We start from the raw sequence: 18,197 nt of genomic DNA, 5'->3' as shown, positions 1-18,197 counted from the left end.
TGGGTGCATCATGATTCTCCAACACAACTAATATTTACAGGCCAGCCACGCTAAAAATAGTAGTCTACAATGACAGCAGATATCAGGTTTGAGCGCAAAAATGTATGTATAATCTCAATAAGTGGAAGTACTGGGAAATGGCTATGGAAAGCTACAAGCATTATGTTCATTTTTACATCAACAAATCACTGCATTTCCAAAAGAAAAAATGTCAACACCTCAAGCAATCATCAGATCAAACAAATGTATTACAACATATACTTTCTGCGTGGATGTAACCATGATGTGTGGGAGGGTATAATACATAAAACTTCCCCAGAATTACCTACGAAAAGCTTATCCATACATAGATCTGTAACACGAACCAAATATAATCACAAGTAAGCGAGATTTCACGTCTGCCTCAGACGAGGAAAAGCGATTTTAGCGAGCAGAGAACCTCGGCAGATCAAAGCATGAAGACAGACTACCAAGTTCTATGATTTTTCTACATCTGCTGACGTTCTAACCCTGAAATGAAAGGGAACTTTTCTATATCAATGCTGCCTATTCGCAATTGGTATACAAACATGGGAGATAAAGCAATTACCTCAATCTTGGTCGACCTTGGATTTTTTCCCGGTAACAATCTGGAATATACGAAGGCCTCTACTGAAAGCTTCATTGAATAAGATTCTCGTCTGCATTGACTGAAACCCAGGTAACCATGATAGCACTGCCACGGGAATCATGACGATCACTCCGAACAATATATCGTAGAATCGTGCCACAGAAATAACAACTTCCCAAAGTATGGTCGACTGGAGGAACGGCCGAAGTACTTGGGCAATCAACAATAATCCCCATCCCGTAGGAAGAAATGCCAACAAACTAGTGAAGATATCTATGAATTTAAATGCTGTGAATTCAAGCAAAGCGACTATAATGACAACTGCAAGTATAATAATGAGGAATTGGACGAGCCGATAGTAGATGTGCTCTTTAGCAGCGTATTTATCCCGAGCATACGCTACAACGACGTAAGTTGCCAAGGCCACAAACACGTATATCCAAGATAACAGGTAAACAGCAATACTCGTACTGCCAGCAGAAATTCCAAGCTGATATACAACACCATACTGGAAAAAGAAGAATCTGAGGTCTAAGATTATCTCCAGCACCTTTCCCCAAAACCCAGTTGTCTTTAAATGATCCTGTTCTTCATACCACCATCTTTCCCAACTCTGTTCAGCTTTTGCAAATATGCTGCCACGGTACGATATCCAGTTCATGAAGTCATCGAAGTCATATACAGTCTTCAACCAATCAAAACCAGAAGGATTAAATACGAACGGGGCCATCAACCACGAACCGACAAGGAACCAACTTGTGAAGGTCATGGCAATATAAACAAACGTGTCAGAAGACACTGCACTATGTGATGCATAAACTATAAGAATCAAACCAAGTTCGATTGCTTTAATGAAATGGCTGCGAGCATAAAGCCTATAGTTTTCTGCAAAACTCTTGTGCTGCACAACAAAACCACGGCCTGTTGCCCGATACTTCGCACCACCATGAAGAATGGTTCTTCCAAAATAATGAGCACGAGTTCCCATTGAAAACGTGTAGAATATGGATGAAAGCTGGAGTTGCATGGTCAAAAAGTCCCAGATTGATTCAAGGAAACCATGTTCAAGCGAGTTCTCTACAATCATTGGGAGTGCAGTGAAAAGACCAAGTTGGATGATGAACTGCTGGTTCAAAATTGTAGCAAGTGCCCCATTATTAGATTCACTTGCGATAGCATTTTCAATACCACTAAGAGCAAGATAAAGTCGCCCCCATAAGAATGCATACACAGTTAAAGTTACCATCATTGTGTTGAAAAAAAATCCGACGGTAGTGTAAAAGAACGATAGCATACGGAAGAAGTCGAGCCTGTGGCCCAACCTGTATACATCTCTACTGAGAACTTGCTCCCCATTTCCACTAGCAACCTTGGCCTCAAACATGGACACCTGATTAAATCCAACATCCCTCCCCTTGCCTACTTGGATGTATTCGTGGTGCGTAACATTACCTCCACGCAGCGTACAATTAAAGCCTGCAAATATGTCCTCACTGATGTTAATCACTCTGGATGCTTTACTGATTCCACCTCTAGTCAAGAACCAAAAACGATCAAACACATCTGGATGACCATAATGCATACGGATTTTTAATGGGTTGGCTAGAACTCGTTGACCCAATGTGACAAAACTAGTTTCCTGAGCTGACATAAACCAAGCAAGTGATGAAACAGAACCGGTAAAAATATGCTCTCTAACTCCCAAGATAGTGGGCTTCCTAATTCCATAATTGTGTCTATATTCTTCCAGGAGATTCCTCATTTTGAGTGCCTCCTCAAAATAATTGTCTTGGTTCATATCGATTGTTTGCACTGCATCACCGCGTGTAAAGATAATAGCATGATTTTGGTTCTCCGGTTTACCCTCTCCAAGCTTCAAGGGACCAGGCAGCTTTATCCTGTAAATCTCCACTTCCCTCTCTAGCTGATGATCATATTTTACCAGAACAGAGTAGTAATCTTTCTCTCCTCTCCCAGTAGAAACCTCATCAACATAGGCAACTCGCAGGGCCTCGTTGCTTTTCATCAAGTATAAAATTTCCTCAGCATGAGGATCTTTTTTGGCCTTTTGGGTCCCATAAATCTGGCAGGCAACCACGTAAGTATACTTCATCAAAGCAGTCCCATGCTCATGGCCTTTAAAAAGCAAACTTACTGAACTGCCTGATCTACTAAAGTTCCTAGATGAAGGTAAGCTTTCTGAGGCAAAACCATCAATACTACCTTCTTGTCTCAAAGAACCAAGCTCATGTGATCCTTCCCTAATGTCCACTTCTGAAGCAGAATCCAAATATGCCAGCATCTTGAGGGCTCGATAATAATACATCATTCCTCTCACAGTTCGGGTTAGTGTCTGTCCCCTGAATGACGCCCAAAGCCTAAGATCTCTTAGCTTATTTGTCCAAATTTCACTGTCTTTCATCATCCCTTCTCGGTTCATACGCTCCAGGAAATTTTTCCATTCATCAACATAAATTGTCTGCAGATAATACAGAATTGAAATTCCATCTTCATTTTCAGTACGAAGCTGTTCTTTGCTGTATAATACTTCCTCGCTGTAGTAGGGGGTCAGAACACTGAAAGCCATCATTTTCTCAACTTGAGGTGCATGAGGAATGTTCATGAATAAGGAGTTACTAAAAAAAGCGAGTCGGCGCCTTGCCTCAAGATTGATCGGTATGTTATGCATAGAGTCCCGAGAGGTAAGAATAGTATGCAAACGACGAGCCTGGCGGTAAAAGCTCTCATTACTAGCATCAGGAAACTTAACAGCATTTTCAAAAAGAAGCCCAGTGGTTGAGGTTGAGTTACGGAGAGCCAATCCATCAACTATTAGTTGATCACCGCTTCGCTTCTCCTTGAAAAAGTCTCGAGTGGCAATTTCATAAAGTGCCTGTAGTGTGTTTACAACTTGGTTTGTGTCTTTCTTAGGTTTGCTCAATAGTTCAGCAAGTTTGATCAACTTGGTATGGAGCTCTGGCAATGCATTCATATTGAATGTTTTTGTGAACTTCTCAAGTTCGATAGAATGATCAATCTCTTGGAATAAAACTGTCATAATTGATTTCTCTTCAGAATTATGCTTAAGAATCTGGAGTAGCAAATGCCTGATGGATTCGTAGGCTTCAATTACAGCACAACGTCTATACTCATTCTTGCAAATCTTATGCCAGAGCCATTTGTCAGGAGCATCTATCAATTCTTTGGCTTGACTGAGTGCGAGCAATAGCTCATTGCAAAGAAGAAAACATGGCCAGCGAATAACTTTAATATTCCAAGAATTCAGGGGCAACTCCAATAGCTCAACCTCATGGTCAGAGATGATATCTTCTTCCCTGAAAATAGTTATTATCTCATTCCATATTATAGCAAACTTAGTGGCCTCAACCTGGTTAGATTCAAGCTTCTTATAAGAGTGGCCAAGACCATATCTAAGCTTCAACCGATGAATAGCATCTTTAAACTTGCTCTTCAGTGTCCCTCTGGCATTCAGAAGTTGCTCTTCAGGCATTAGATTAAATTGAATGGCACTGGCAAAGAACTGGAATCTTAGCCTCAACTGTGGGATATTCCGTATCTCACCCAAGTGATCAAACAACCCAACAGCTGCTCCAACAAAAGAGGAGTAGATTGAATACCAAATCTGCAAATCCATGAGGTAGATCAAGACAACAGGAAGCCAAAGTAATATGACAGCAAATCTGTTACTCCTCGTAAAGAACTGATGCCACTCGTACGTGACGTCCCTCAATTGCAACAGTAATTTTGTAGGGGCAATCATGGGTTTGATCTGCAGAAAATAACTAAAGCTGAATTTTGTAGCAAGCACCAGAATCCAGAACAAGCTGTACTTGATATTGTCCACCAGGCCTTCCCTCAACCCACGGCCAACGAAAGTCCTGCTCTGAAACCACCACGATAACATATAAAAGATCCTCCAATTGGTCTCTTCCATGAAATTCCTAATCCATGGAAGGATAAAAAGAGCCAACGCCAGAACCTCTGGAACAATAAACACACCGCCTGCAATAAGAAAATTGCTAACGTCCTTGTTAGCCTGAGCAGACCAAATTCTATCTCGGTTCCTCTGCGTCCAAATCCTCACGTAAAAAACTACGAACAAGATGGTCCATGCTGCAGCAACAATGGATTTCATTACCAATCTCACTCCAAGTCCCAAAGTTTCCCTTGAAACCAAACTATACTGCATCGCTGCATCAAGCAATGTCTTCAGAAACCTCAAGCCACTCCAAGTGAAAAACACACTCAAAAGCTTAATTTGGACATCTCGCTCCCTCAACGAAAACCAGGGCTGCCTACCATCCCATGCAACAATAATGGCGGCCTGAAGAAATAGAATTAACATGACCCATAGACTATCGAAACTTCGAAACAAATTCCAGAAAGATCTTTGCTCTACAAATCCAGTCTTGCCCACATGCCTACCCCTGCTAGAAGTCACAAAAAAGTTACTACCCACATCAATGGGCCATTTGAGTTTCTCAAAGCACCTCTTACTCCAAAAATACTCGTTAATATCGTCATAGTTCCTCCAAATTCGATGCGGGGCAGTTCCATTTTTGCTACTCTCAACCTCAGCTTTTATGGTCTCGTAAATGGGTTTAACAACACAATTTAGGAAAGCATTTTCGCCCGAAAAAGTAGGCAATATCGGCTGTCCAGTATTTTCATCTATATAATCCTCCAAAATCTTATTCATTTCCATGGCCATGTGATGGAAGATATAACAAATACATTCAGGAGCAAAACGTAAATTTGCAGACTCACCCCAAATGAGCAAGTACAACGAAACATACAGCAATTCGCGGCGCTGATCCGCCTCACGACGATCCGAGATCCAAATGTTGGACTTCTTCCCCAGGTAGGAGCACCAATTGGTGTAATTCTTCAACAGCTTCTTCCTAAAGCGCCGTAAAACGGCGGCGTCAAGAGTGTCAATATTATCAGGAGGAGGGGTTAAACGCATCTGAGCATTGGCCAAATGAAGCACAAGATGCTCCCGTTGATTCCGAACGTTATCCTTCTGAAACCCAAAGAAAAGCGCAAGCCAATCGAGGATATCCAAGTGAGGGAGCCATTGAACATACGGCGGCTTCCGGAGGCTACCAACCGCCCGCAAGGCAGCAGTGGCGGCGCGTACCTCCGGAAAACGAAGTGAAGGATGATCAGCAAGGAGATTGTGGATGGGTATTATGTTGTAGGGTTCATTTTCGTCAGGCGGCGGCTGAGGGCGCTGGCGAGTACTCATGACATCAAAATCAAGGTTAGATTCAATAGAAACAACTACAATATGCTTCTAAACAGCTTCAGATTCCGACCAAGAGAAGAGAGAGAAACCTTTAACAGTAGAGAGATAAAGGTTGAAGATCCAAAGAAAAGACAACCTCTCGCATTCAGAAATGGAGGCCGAAGAAGGAGAAGACTCCTGCTCTACGCGTTGCCGTTTTGTTCATCTCATCTAGTCGTTTCGTGCGATTTTCCTATGGCGTGAAATTCAAAATATCTTAAAAATCAGTATTTTTAGTTCCAAATTTTAGAAAACAGTTAATTAAAGTTTTAATCTTTTTTTCTTAATCCATAATTGTAAAGTTACTAATTAAAGTTGAATTAAAACATATTGACCGAATGTGAATCCTTGTAAATAAATTGTATAAATAATTTATTTATTTTTAGAGACTTAATTAATAAAAATATCCCTAACTTTTTTATTTTAACTAAAAAATATCTTCAAATTTTTAAAAGATTTCAATAATATTTTTAAATTTAACAAAAAAAAAAATATATAAAATACTCTTAAACCTTTTAATAGCGTTTTAAAAACAATTTTAAAATTAGCATTAACATCGTTTATTCAATATATGGACGAAAACAGTCTATCTAAAAAAATTTTAAAAATTAACCGATATTTTTTAAACAAAATATTAATAGTTTTCGTTCAAAACGAGTAATTTTTAAAAATTTTAAGGATATTTTTATTAATTTTTCATAAAGAATATAATTTGAGATTTATTATTATTATTTTGGTATATATGTAATTCAGAATTTAGTGGAAATTATTTTATTTAAAACAAAAGTAAAGTTTATGGAATCCTAAAATTCAAAAATATATGGAGCGAATTCAAAGCCATGGAATTAAAATAATATGTATTTTTACTTTTTTTTTCCAAAGATTCCACAGCGTTGGCCACGTGTGTCGGGAGTTGAGAAAGAAGCCTTTTTTCTGCGAAGGGAAGTTGACTAAACGACCCGCTTGGTTTGAATTTCATTTCCCAACATACACCTTAGTGATTAAGTAATATTATGGGGGGACCCACCACGATCCATCGTGGAAATATTATAATTTATAATTACTATTTAAAAAAATAAATAAATAAAAATTAGGATTAGCGAAGGTAGATCTAGGTTCTATCAAGTTGAGTTTTTACGTACTTAATTATTGATATGTACATACGTAGATCGTTTTCATTATGAAGCTAGGTTTAACGGGTTTAAGATATTTTAAACATTCTCTCTTATGTCACGGAGGTTCGAGTTTTCGGACCAAAAAAACTATTTTATTCACTGTCTATAAAAATTAGTAAATTAGTTGACCACGCCATAATAACCCATAAACTAATTAGGGTGGTTTATTGTTTTATAAATATTGAATTATTACGTGTATTTGTCAAAAAAATCTTTTTTAATGCGACATAATTTTTTTTTATATTATTATTATGAAAATCAATTAATATTAAATCTTTTACTTTAGGGGATGGAGGAGAAGAAAAGAATTAATATTTTATTCGAAGCGTATATATGACGTGGCGGTCATGATTTTCAAAATTCAAATCAAAGTGCAGTAATTGAAGAATAGAAAGGGTGGGGGAGACGGACGCGTAGCTTTTGGGACTTTGACGTGGACAACCATATGACTTGTCTGTACAGGCTGGCAAAATAATACTAAATATAAGAATAAATGGTAAATTTTGACTTTGGTAAAACTTAGTTAAGTAAATAGAATACTCGAATCTTTAATAAATTATGTATTTTGTTCGAGTGTTATAGAGAATGAGGTCTTAGGAGAGGCTATATGATATATATTGTTCGGAGAATTATTGAGTGGACAATATCATAAATAAAGTTATTTTGTGATTAATTTATTTATTGATTTAATGCAGACATTGCTCGTTCCTCCGGGCATATAGCTATCATATATGACTCACCATGAACATTATACACAATTTTGAAGTAATTGTGACACTAAATATTGAATTTAATTAATTGACGTATCAATGAAGTCATTCAACTATTATTTAAATAAGTATCATGTGCTACCATATGCATAGAGTTTAATGCATTCTATTATTAGCGTGTTTAATGTTATAATAATTACAATTTTCTTTTTAATAATTTTTTCACTCTCTCGCATCCAAAATGGGTATAAATTAATTAACTCATGAAAATTTAGAATTTTAATTAATATAAATATTAATTTAAGAGTCTAAGTAACAAATTTGAATGTTCATAAATATAAATGGATTTTTTAATTTATTTTATTTTAATTAGTTTACAAAAAAAAATTAATTAAAAAATGAAAATGATAAGAAAAAATAATAATTAAAAAAAAAAAAACTCCGGAATTAAGGCCACCCCGTCTCTCACATTATTAAATATTATTGTCATGGAACATGCCGTATTAATTTTCCAATATAATTTAAATTTGTTTTATTTTTTTTTTCAACATCTTAAATTAATAAAAGTATTTTTAAAGTTTAAAAATATTTTTATTAATTTAAGTTTTAGTTTTGAATAATAGTTCGAATAATATTAAGAATAATATAAATAAAAATATTATTTATAAGGTGTTGATAGACAGCAATGGGTTCTCTGTTCTGTCGGATTGGACGACAGAAGTTTTGAGAATTCAAGAGAAGGTCACGGGTAGATGAGCAGTGGTAGACTTGAACCTTGTTTCTAATGATCGATCAATTAAAAAATTAAACTTCTTCTTACAAACGTGTTAGATGCTATTTTTACAAATTTAAGGCAGAGTATTTTTTAATTATTTTAAAAAAATTAAAGGATATTATTGAAAACTACTCATAGTTTCATTAAAAAAAAAATAATTTTTAATTAAAAAAAAAGGTTTAAAGGGTATTGTTTGAATTTTTGGATGATTAAGGTTTTTGTTTGATAAATAACTATATATATATTTTTAATTATTATTAAAAAAAAATCAATTTTTAATAGCATTATAATTTTAAATTTTAAAATTTTCCTTAGAAAAACTAATAATAAAGCCAAAGTTACAGAGCATGCCGTCTGAGTCTGCAGCAGCAGGAACCATCCACGCCTCAACCTCAACAATGAACAATTTATTAACAAATTCCTTCTCTGGCGATATCACCGTTGCAGTACGTTCATCTTCTTTCTATTCCGTGTTCGATCCTCTGCAAATTCTATTGGGTTTCTGATACATTTCGCTTGAGCTTTAGGGTTTTTGATCTTTCGTGGGTTTCAATCCTCCGGCTCTGTAGTTAAAACAGAGGAAATGGCAACTTTTTCTTCGCTCTCGGCGGCGACCGCACTGTCCAGCATCCCGAAAATGGCTTCTCCGGCGAGGAACCCAATTCCCAATGTTCATCCCGCATCGTCTCAATTCTGCCCTTTTTTGAAATTCAATCCCAAAAGATCTCTGTTCGTTGTATTCACCTCTAGTCAGAAGCCCCAATTTCCGTGCAAATCTCGGCGGAGGAGCTCCGTCCAATGCCTTTTCACCGGCATAGTTGAAGAAATGGGGCGTGTAAAAAACTTGGGTATTGCTGAAAATGGGGGTTTTGATTTGGAAATCACAGCGAAAACTGTTCTTCAAGGCGTTAACCTTGGAGACAGTATTGCTGTGAATGGAACTTGCCTTACGGTGACGGCTTTTGACCACAAACTATCTGAATTCAAGGTGGGGTTAGCGCCGGAGACGCTCAGGAAGACATCGTTGGTGGAGCTGGTGCCGGGTTCTCCGGTGAATTTGGAGCGGGCGGTTCAGCCAATCAGCCGAATGGGTGGGCATTTTGTGCAGGGGCATGTGGATGGGACAGGGGAGATAGTGTCGATGGATGCTGAGGGGGACTCGTTGTGGGTAAAGGTGAGGACGTCGGAGGCTGTGCTGAACTATATTGTAGCAAAGGGATTCATTGCGGTGGATGGAACTAGCTTGACTGTGGTGGATGTTTTTGATGAGGAAAAGGCTTTTAACTTCATGTTGGTTGCTTATACTCAGAATGCTGTGGTGGTTCCATTGAAGAAAGTGGGGGATTTGGTGAATTTGGAGGTTGATGTTCTTGGCAAGTATGTGCAGCGGCTCCTTAGCAATGGTGCCATCGGTTCCATCGAGTCTCAGTGACAACAAAAGCCTGAAAAAGGGACTTAGAAGCTGCAATCTTCTTCTACGTAAAGCTTTAACTTGGCTTGTTATGTATCTTAGCCATTATCAACGTGGGGTTGGGATGAATAAATGGTCTAATTTTCTACTGTCTCTTATTGTCCTCGATCTCTTATTTCATTTTGATATTTAGAATAAAGCTTCCTGTAATGTAATAGTACAAGTTCATTGGCAACATATATTGTTGACTTTAGACTTTTTCTTTCGGATTTTTTCTCAAGGTTTTTTTGTTACAAATAGTATGGAGCTGAACACTGGACAATGTGCCAACGAGAAGGTTGAAACTCGAAGAGGGATGGACGCTAGGCAACATGTCAGCAAGGAGGCTGGGCCTCAAAAGGAGTAGATTGAGGGGTCCCACATTGTTTCGAGAGGAGAACGAGGATGCTGGGGAGTGAATTGTGAAATCTCACATTGGTTTGAGAGAGGAACATAGCATTTTTTGTAAGGGTTTGGGAACCTCTTTCTAGCACGCGCGTTTTAGAACTGTGAGGCTGACCACGATACGTAACAGGCCAAAATAGACCATATGTATATCTACTAGTGGTGGGCTTGAACTGTTACACTTGCATTCCATTCTAACTATTGTTATCTTCTAAGAGTAGGGGTTGACTCATCATGGTTAGGGGTAGATAAGAGTTTATTCGACAAGGCATACACAACATGGCTCGTGCTTTACTAATTGACGTGTATTATAGGATCTTTACATGTATAAGTAAAATACGAGCTAAATTATATATACGTTCTTGAATATAGGTCTTAGTTTAAAACTTTCAATGGATCATGCATAAGTTTTCGCAACCAAACTCTAAAAAGTTGTTGTCGAACGATGGATGATTCAAGAAGAGACGTCCATGGCGGGAATGGAGGAGAGGAGTCTTTGTTGTTAAACGATGGATGACTTAAGTAGAGATGTCCACGGGTGGAGATGGAGAAGAGAAATTCTATTGCTTAATGATGAGTGACTTAGGTAGGAACGTCCACGGGCAGGGACAGGAAGAGGAGTTATGTTGTTAAACCGTGAATGACTAGATAGAGATGTCCACGGGTAGACACGAGGTGAGTCAAGTCTATTATTATTTTTATATTAATTTAGCCTTAGTTTTAATTTCCATAGTTGTACATAGTATTATCCTTTTGAATGACTTGGCATGGGAAGATCATTGGTTTTTTTTGATATGAGGGTGTGGAGAAGCCAGATATTTGGAGCCAATCTGCCACATGGAACTACTTATATTCACACAAATAATTCGACCACTGACCTAATAATCGAGCGACAACTAGTATTACATGACGTAAGACAATGAGAGGTCGGAGTTGAGGAGGTCGAGGTCAAGGTCAAGGTCGGGTCAAGCTTTAGTGATGGGACATAATATAGATTTTTTATTCGAATCTTACCCAAATTGAAATATTCTCAAATTTAGACTTTGATCGAGGACCATTAAATTATTTGTGTTTTTGTAGTTTGAGGTAAAAAAAAAAAAAAAAAAATCCAATCGCTCACATTAATTTATTTTAGTTTAAAACAATTAATACGATTTATTCAAATTTAAATTTGAAGATAAACACAATTTAATGTGGGTTGAATTGGATTAAAAAATAGTGGTGGACAATGCAGGGGTTGGACACGTGTCATGTTTCTTGTGGCTATTAATTTTTATTAAATATTCCCACGAAAAAAGGCGTTTTGACATCACTGCCCTTAGGAAATCACTTTTTTCCACAAACCAACGAATTATTTCGTGGGGAAAATGGCTTTTAAGGGAAACAAAATTAATTTTATTTTTTGTAATAGAAAAATTAATTAATAATTTAAAAATGACACGATATTGAGTAAAATTATAGAAAATTAGATAAGTTGATGGTTGCTTAATGATTTATTTAGATCCATAAAATACGCTTTAGATCACATTAATAAATAATTATACTAATATTTGAATTTCAAAATTACAGGGTAAAATTGTCAAATCACAGTGTGAACGACGGGAATTCCTCCTCCTCCACCGGTGGTGTTCTAAATATCTAAGGCGGGGATGATGGGGATGGGTAGGTAGTGAAGGAGGTACCGTTACGTGGTCTAATTGACACCATACACGTGGAGAAGCCTTATTGGCCATGTAAGGAAAAATTGACCAATCAGAGTAGGGCCAGAGGACTAACTCCCAACCGCTCGCCTCGAAAGAATCAACGTCGGTGTGCCGCAGAGGCCTTAATTTTTTAAGGTTATTTTCCAAATTAAACCTTTTTTTTTTATTATTATTTTTAATTCTCGTTTTCTTCAGAGTGCCATTTGACAAACTTACCCTTTCTAGATAAAGTTTTATTGTTTTTATTATTTAGGTTAAATTAATAAAAAAATAACCTTAAACATAAAAAATTAAAAAATATTTTTACCATTAATTTTTTTTTTATGAAAATCATTAATACTCTGTTTCAAAAATACCATTAAACTTTCAACCGTGTCTTGAAAATTATTTTTTATTTTTTAAAAAAATGGTATTATTGAATTTTTTTAAAGTCTATTAATGATATTTTTTTAATTTAGCTTATTATTTATTTATTTTAAAATATTTTTGTCATAAATAAAGCTCAGTTTTGCCTAAGAAGAGCTCAATAACGTAGCGAATATAAATAAAATAAAGTTTAAAAAAGAAAAAGAAGGGGGTATTTACGTCATATAACAAGATGTAAAAGCAAAATTAAAATTTAAAAAAGAAAAAGAAGGGGGGTACGAAGGTAATTTAACGACACCGAACCGGCGGACAATACCGCGCCAATTATTTGTGAATTACAAAAATTCCTTCTCTCCACAATATATATTTATTTAATTTAGACGCCGTCGCTGCTTCACCGAAATTGCTCTCTTTTCCTCTTCTTCTTCTTCCACGCTTCCTCCATTTTTGCAAGATGAAGAAATCTGGTTTCATTGCCGCTTCCGTCGCCGCCGCCACCGCCGCCGTCTCCGCTTCCCCTTCTTCCTCTACTCTGTTCTGCGACCCAAAAATTCAGCTCCCTCGTCAGGTAAGCCTTGATCCACAAATCGTCGATTAAAAGATTTCCTCTTGTTGAGTTTGACTCGTAAATTTTGGATCTTTTTCGCGGTTTTTGAGATCTGGAGAGTTTAATTTGCAGGAGGAAAAGGAATTAGGAGAGAATTCTTCGTCATCGGCGGATAAATTTGCTCCCAAATTTGATGGGTTGAGATTTATTGAAACTCTGGTGACGGCTCACAGATGAGCTCCGCCGCGGGACGGCCATGTATGCGACGGCGGGACCCACCTCGGCCGCAACTCTGTTTGTCTGGTTTTTTTTTTTTTTAAATGTGATTTTTCTTGTGGAAAGAAAGGATAGATGATGGAAAAAGTTGTTAAAAGTCTCTTATTTTGTACATTAAAAAATAGATTAAATAATAATTTTAGTTTTTAGCTTTTTATTATTTTAATAAAATTATTGCCGAAAATTGAGAATTTCGGACGACAAAAAGAAAAAAAAAGTGTTTTCCTTAAATTAGGCTAAAGAGAAAAGGTTGTTTTTTCATTTTTTTTTACAAATTTACAAACAATAAAATCTTAAATTGCAATCTTGTTGAATTTGATCTACCTCGTGTTCTTTGATTGAGATAACCTTAAAATAGCTGAACTAATAATGCATACACGTCTAAATTCAAAAGGTTAAAGGTTCAAGGTTCAGACACTCCAACCGGGTTGAACGATAAAAAAGATAGCAACAGAGTGAGGGCAAAGAATACGATCTCCATAAACAATAATAAATATGTATAAAAAAAGATCGGAGAAAAAAGTTCGTTCTTACGAAAATTGAAATCACTGATATTCAAAATTAATCCTAAGACTAGGACTCTTACTTAAGGGGTTTCAAGAACATCATACTTGACCCTAGCAAAAGCTGGTTGCATGTCTAACTTTACGAGTGATCGATCGCCCCATCCGAATGCGTCGAGAAGTGAGAGCTTCTAACAATACTTCCAGAGAATCTTCCAATGCTTCGCCCTGTTTTTCCAATCCAACCGAACTTAACCTTGGAATGAGTTGAAGTTCAAACAGCAGGCTAGCTGCTGCTGCTGCTGTGCAGGTTCGGTCCCATGATGGTTGAGGCCTTCACATTCACAAAAAAAGGTTGGGACCTCATGCATCAGGAAATTTCTCCATTTACTATGGGTATAAACGTGTACATTACGAAAAGGAAAATGATTCTTATGTTTATCATAAATCTACGACGGTCACTGTTCTTATTGGGTGTCCGGCAAGAGCACAAGAGAATGCTAGCCCGATCAGAAAAGGAGCCCAAGTGGGTCCATATTCGTATGGGCCGTGTGTAGAATAGTAAAAAGAGTTTAATGTTCTATAAAAGAATCATGCTTTCACCTCAAATGACCTACCCCACCATGGAAAATAATCGAAAAGTGTTCGATAATATAATGGATTGCTGGCTCGAGTTCTTACCTGAGTTTATGCATTGCAGACGAGCCAGTAGTCAAGGATATGCATGGAAGGTCCTCCCCCCAAACTGATTTGGCTTGCTCCTGCGTAATAGCAATAATCATCGGACTAGTCAGTCATTTCGTTATAGGCAAAACATTGGCTTTCTCCAGAAATAGCCCAGCAAGATCCAACTAGAAGATAGAGATTAAAAAATGGTACATAACATTACCCTGAGTCGGTTGAACATTGCAGCAGAGTTGCTCCATGTACCATCAATCAAAATAAAATTCAGAATTCCATCTCCATCAGTCTATGCGTAGAATCAACAAGAACATTATGACCTTGACCAACTGGAAGAACACGAGATTTTACGAAAAGAAAACCATAGCCAAAAATAACATAACATCAGCCAGAATACCAAGTTACATTACTTGAAACTGCAAGGATTGAATGAAAAGCTGAGCCTAGAAGTCTTCCATAAATGACAGAATCATAGGTAGCCCAGCCGTAATGGGAGATCCCACATTAGTTAGGGAAGAGAACGAAATGTTCTTTATAAGGGTGTGGAAACCTCTCCTTAGCAGACACGTTTTAAAAACCTTGAGGGAAAGCTTGAAAGGGAAAGCCCAAAGAGGACAATATCTGCTAGAGGTGCGCTTCGGCCGTTACAAATGGTATTAAAGTTAGACACTGGGTGATGTGCCAACGAGGAGGCTGAGCCCCAAGGGGGGTGGACACGAGGCACTGTGCCAACAAGGACGCTGGGTTCGAAGGGGGATGGATTAAGGGGTCCCTCATCAATTGGAGAAGGGAATGAGTGCCAGTGAGGACGCTGGACCCTGAAGGGAATGGATTGTGAGATCCCACATCGGTTAGGGAGGAGAATGAAACGTTCTTTATAAGGGTGTGGAAACCTCTCCCTAGCAAATGCGTTTTAAGAACCTTGAGAGGAAGCCCGAAAGGGAAAGCTCAAAGAGGACAATATCAGCTAGCAGTGAACTTGGGCCGTTACAAGTAATATGATAAGCCATGCATGCACGTGAACTAGTGCACGAAATTAGAGAAATGATTTGTGAATTCTGGTGTTCAAATTTCTTCTACCGTGTCTTGATTTGTATCAGTACCAATTGATAATATGAAATCAAACTCAATCAAGAAAGGGACATTCACAACACTGTTTCAGACAAATATGTACCGTTTGCTGCGTGCGTTCTTGCTTAGTCGAGAGTTCGGAGATGAAGGCCTCCTGAACACTTTTTGAAGTTGCATTTTTGTTGGGGTAAAGGCAACAAACCTTGCTTTTACCTGGGTAATATTGTAAACAAAAGAAGAAAATAGGTATTACAAGCCATGCCAACTGTGCTAATGAGCAACAATTTGTAAATCTGACAGCATTGATCGGCATATATTTCTCATAGATGAAGAGGAATACCATAAATCTCCTCATGAAATGCATAATTTCTTAGTCATAGCGTAAGACATTATATTTAGTTTTTGTTATAATAAAATATTGTGAGATCCCACGTCGATCGGAGAGAGGAACATGTGTCAACGAGAACGCTGGGCCCCAAAGGAGGGTGGATTGTGAGATCCTACATCGGTTAGAGAGGAGAACGAAGCATTCTTTATAAGGGTGTAGAAACCTCTCTCTACCGTACATGTTTTAAAAACCTTGAGGGGAAGTCCAAGAGAGAAAACCCAAAAAAGACAATATTTGTTAGCGGTGGACTTGGGCCGTTACAAATAGTATTAGAGCCAAACACCGGGCGGTGTGCCAGCGAGGACATTAAGCCTCGAAGGGAGGTGGAATATGAGATCTCACATCAGTTGGAGAGGAGAACGGAACATTTTTTATAAAGGTATGGAAACCTCTCCCTACCAAACGGGTTTTAAAAACCTTGAAGAGAAGTCCAAAAGGGAAAGCCTAAATAGAACAATATCGACTTAGGCCGTTCCAAATATAGTTATAGTCTTGTTAAAGCTTACACGAGGAACACAATTACCTGCTGACTTGAATGCACTCCACATGATATCTTCATGTTCTGAGATACCATAGAGGCACAAAGTTGTGGCTTCTACACCAAAGACTTGCAGCAACAACTTCCCTGTGTTGTTCTGCCGCAGAAAATCCTGCACAATAACTCCACAACATTAAGTCAAGTTTAGTAGATCAAAAGGACCCAGAATTGATCAACACTAGACAAACCTTTGGATGCATATATAGCCAAAACCGTGCTCCAGACCATAGAGGGCACTGCTTGACTCTTGAACACATACAATCCTCAAAAGGAAGCCAGCACTAAACAGTCTCCAAAAGAATCCAAGAAAGCTAGAGAAGTTAAATTCATAATAACTAAGCTCTGTAAATACTTAAGGACCCCAAGAAATAAAGAACCATTTAGAACAAATTATACCTTCTGACAAAGATAATCCCGACTGCCAAGCAAACGACATGCTATTTGTCGAGCTGAAAAGAAGTGGAGTTTCTGCTCAGAACTACCTAGAGCCTGATATGTAGCTCGGTGTTTCTTGTCCTCCTGAGTTTTAAAGTATCCCTGAAATTTTGGAGATTAAAAGGGCAATCGTTTGCATAAACAGAAATATACAAAAACATTATCCAGATGAATTCCTTGCAAGAGATAGAGAAACAGCAAATGGGTATAAGATTTAACACATTCGTTGCATTTGTAACGAAGAACTGATGAACATATTGAATGAATTTGTGGCATACCTGAAGCTTGCCCCCATTACCACCAAAACTCATTTGGGCATCAATATTTTTCTCCAAAGCCTTCAATTCCTCGATAATTTCCGTTACCATTGTAGGCATAGGAGACGTGGAGCCCCAACCCTGCCATTCCTGCAACGTGATCGGAGTCTCTTGACTGGTTCCACGAGATTCTGTTGATATGGAGTTGGAAGCGCACCTCGAGATGCGGGCGTCGGGGTTTTTGGTGATGGAATCCATCTGGGTTTTGGTTGAAAACGCGCGAGATGGAGAGCGATTGAAAGAGGGGGCAAAGGCCCTTATAGTGGAGAGCATGGTGGACTTATGTTCCTCCAATTCCTAAGTAACGCGACACTGCTCCGTGTCTCCTCTCGCTGCAATTCAGCTCATAGTAGCCTACACATTTCCTTTCCATTGAGATCAAATTGGGACATCAATTGTGTGGAATTTGGATTGGGCTTTTGGGGTGGCTTAAATTTCTTTCAGTTTAATTTTCAAAGAATAAAAAATTTGGTTCAATTTATGTTAGGTGAATCCGAACCATCAATTAACTCAAAAATACGATTACAAGTTGTTCGGGTCACTAATTTTATCTAAAAGATTTTTCAACTCAACCCCATTTCTAGTCGATATTGTTCTCGACCCTTTAAATGGCCACTAACTTTCAAGTTAATCCAAAAGATTTTTTCAATCTAATCCATTGTTTATAGATATTGTTAGCTATGACCTGTTACGTATCACCGTCATTCTCATGATTTTAAAACTCGTTCGAAGAGGTTTCTACACTCTTATCAAAAAAATGTTTCATTTCTTTCTTCAACCAACGTGAGATCTCTCAGTTTAACACGGTCATCTTATTCATGAACTATGACTCATATGACAAAAAAAAATTGATGATGTTTTCTTCGGTCACAACTTCCCGTGTGTGTATATATGTATATATGAGAAGTATCGAGAAATCAAAGAAAATCTTCTGAAACA

General features: G+C 37.8%; 3 protein-coding genes, 1 long non-coding RNA gene and 1 other non-coding gene across 5 annotated transcripts; 2 read left to right on the top strand and 3 right to left on the bottom strand.

Annotated features, from left to right (window-relative positions):
• Positions 1-87: 87 nt before the first annotated feature.
• Positions 88-6,093, bottom strand: LOC111451149 (callose synthase 12-like). The gene is made up of 2 exons (XM_023091450.1): positions 590-6,093; positions 88-510 (listed from the first exon to the last, which is right to left on the bottom strand). The coding sequence occupies exon 1, from the start codon at positions 5,877-5,879 to the stop codon at positions 591-593; it is 5,289 nt and encodes a 1,762-aa protein (XP_022947218.1). The 5' UTR covers positions 5,880-6,093; the 3' UTR covers positions 88-510; position 590.
• Positions 2,870-2,950, bottom strand: LOC111451884. The gene has a single exon (XR_002712042.1). It is a non-coding gene; the product is annotated as a small nucleolar RNA J33 (small nucleolar RNA).
• A 2,852-nt stretch (positions 6,094-8,945) lies between the features above and the next one.
• LOC111451517 (riboflavin synthase-like) lies at positions 8,946-10,143 on the top strand. Its single transcript, XM_023091978.1, has 2 exons — positions 8,946-9,024; positions 9,106-10,143. Exon 2 carries the CDS (start codon positions 9,162-9,164, stop codon positions 10,008-10,010), a length of 849 nt encoding a protein of 282 aa, XP_022947746.1. The 5' UTR covers positions 8,946-9,024; positions 9,106-9,161; the 3' UTR covers positions 10,011-10,143.
• Positions 10,144-12,863: 2,720 nt separating this feature from the next.
• On the top strand, positions 12,864-13,479 carry LOC111451443. Its single transcript, XR_002711986.1, has 2 exons — positions 12,864-13,070; positions 13,182-13,479. It is a non-coding gene; the product is annotated as an uncharacterized LOC111451443 (long non-coding RNA).
• A 302-nt stretch (positions 13,480-13,781) lies between these two features.
• LOC111451439 lies at positions 13,782-17,611 on the bottom strand. The gene is made up of 8 exons (XM_023091870.1): positions 17,220-17,611; positions 16,903-17,043; positions 16,695-16,787; positions 16,492-16,618; positions 15,684-15,793; positions 14,718-14,798; positions 14,510-14,589; positions 13,782-14,162 (listed from the first exon to the last, which is right to left on the bottom strand). The coding sequence occupies exons 1-8, from the start codon at positions 17,529-17,531 to the stop codon at positions 13,943-13,945; spliced, it is 1,164 nt and encodes a 387-aa protein (XP_022947638.1). The 5' UTR covers positions 17,532-17,611; the 3' UTR covers positions 13,782-13,942.
• Positions 17,612-18,197: the final 586 nt, after the last annotated feature.

The sequence above is a fragment of the Cucurbita moschata genome, unplaced genomic scaffold, assembly GCF_002738365.1.
Source record: "Cucurbita moschata cultivar Rifu unplaced genomic scaffold, Cmos_1.0 Cmo_Scf00013, whole genome shotgun sequence".
NCBI classification, from domain to species: Eukaryota; Viridiplantae; Streptophyta; class Magnoliopsida; order Cucurbitales; family Cucurbitaceae; genus Cucurbita; species Cucurbita moschata.
Note: the sequence above shows the minus strand (reverse complement) of the source record. Positions and strands in the feature narration are given on the sequence as shown.

Bases quoted from the DNA above. Each gene is read 5' to 3' on its own strand.
- LOC111451149 (XM_023091450.1), bottom strand. From the start codon at position 5,879: ATGAGTACTCGCCAGCGCCCTCAGCCGCCGCCTGACGAAAATGAACCC.
- LOC111451517 (XM_023091978.1), top strand. From the start codon at position 9,162: ATGGCAACTTTTTCTTCGCTCTCGGCGGCGACCGCACTGTCCAGCATC.
- LOC111451439 (XM_023091870.1), bottom strand. From the start codon at position 17,531: ATGCTCTCCACTATAAGGGCCTTTGCCCCCTCTTTCAATCGCTCTCCA. The intron at 17,044-17,219 runs GTATGCCACAAA...CCAAAATTTCAG, and splicing joins GTAATGGGGGCAAGCTTCAG to GGATACTTTAAAACTCAGGA. The intron at 15,794-16,491 runs GTAATTGTGTTC...AATATTACCCAG, and splicing joins GAGTGCATTCAAGTCAGCAG to GTAAAAGCAAGGTTTGTTGC.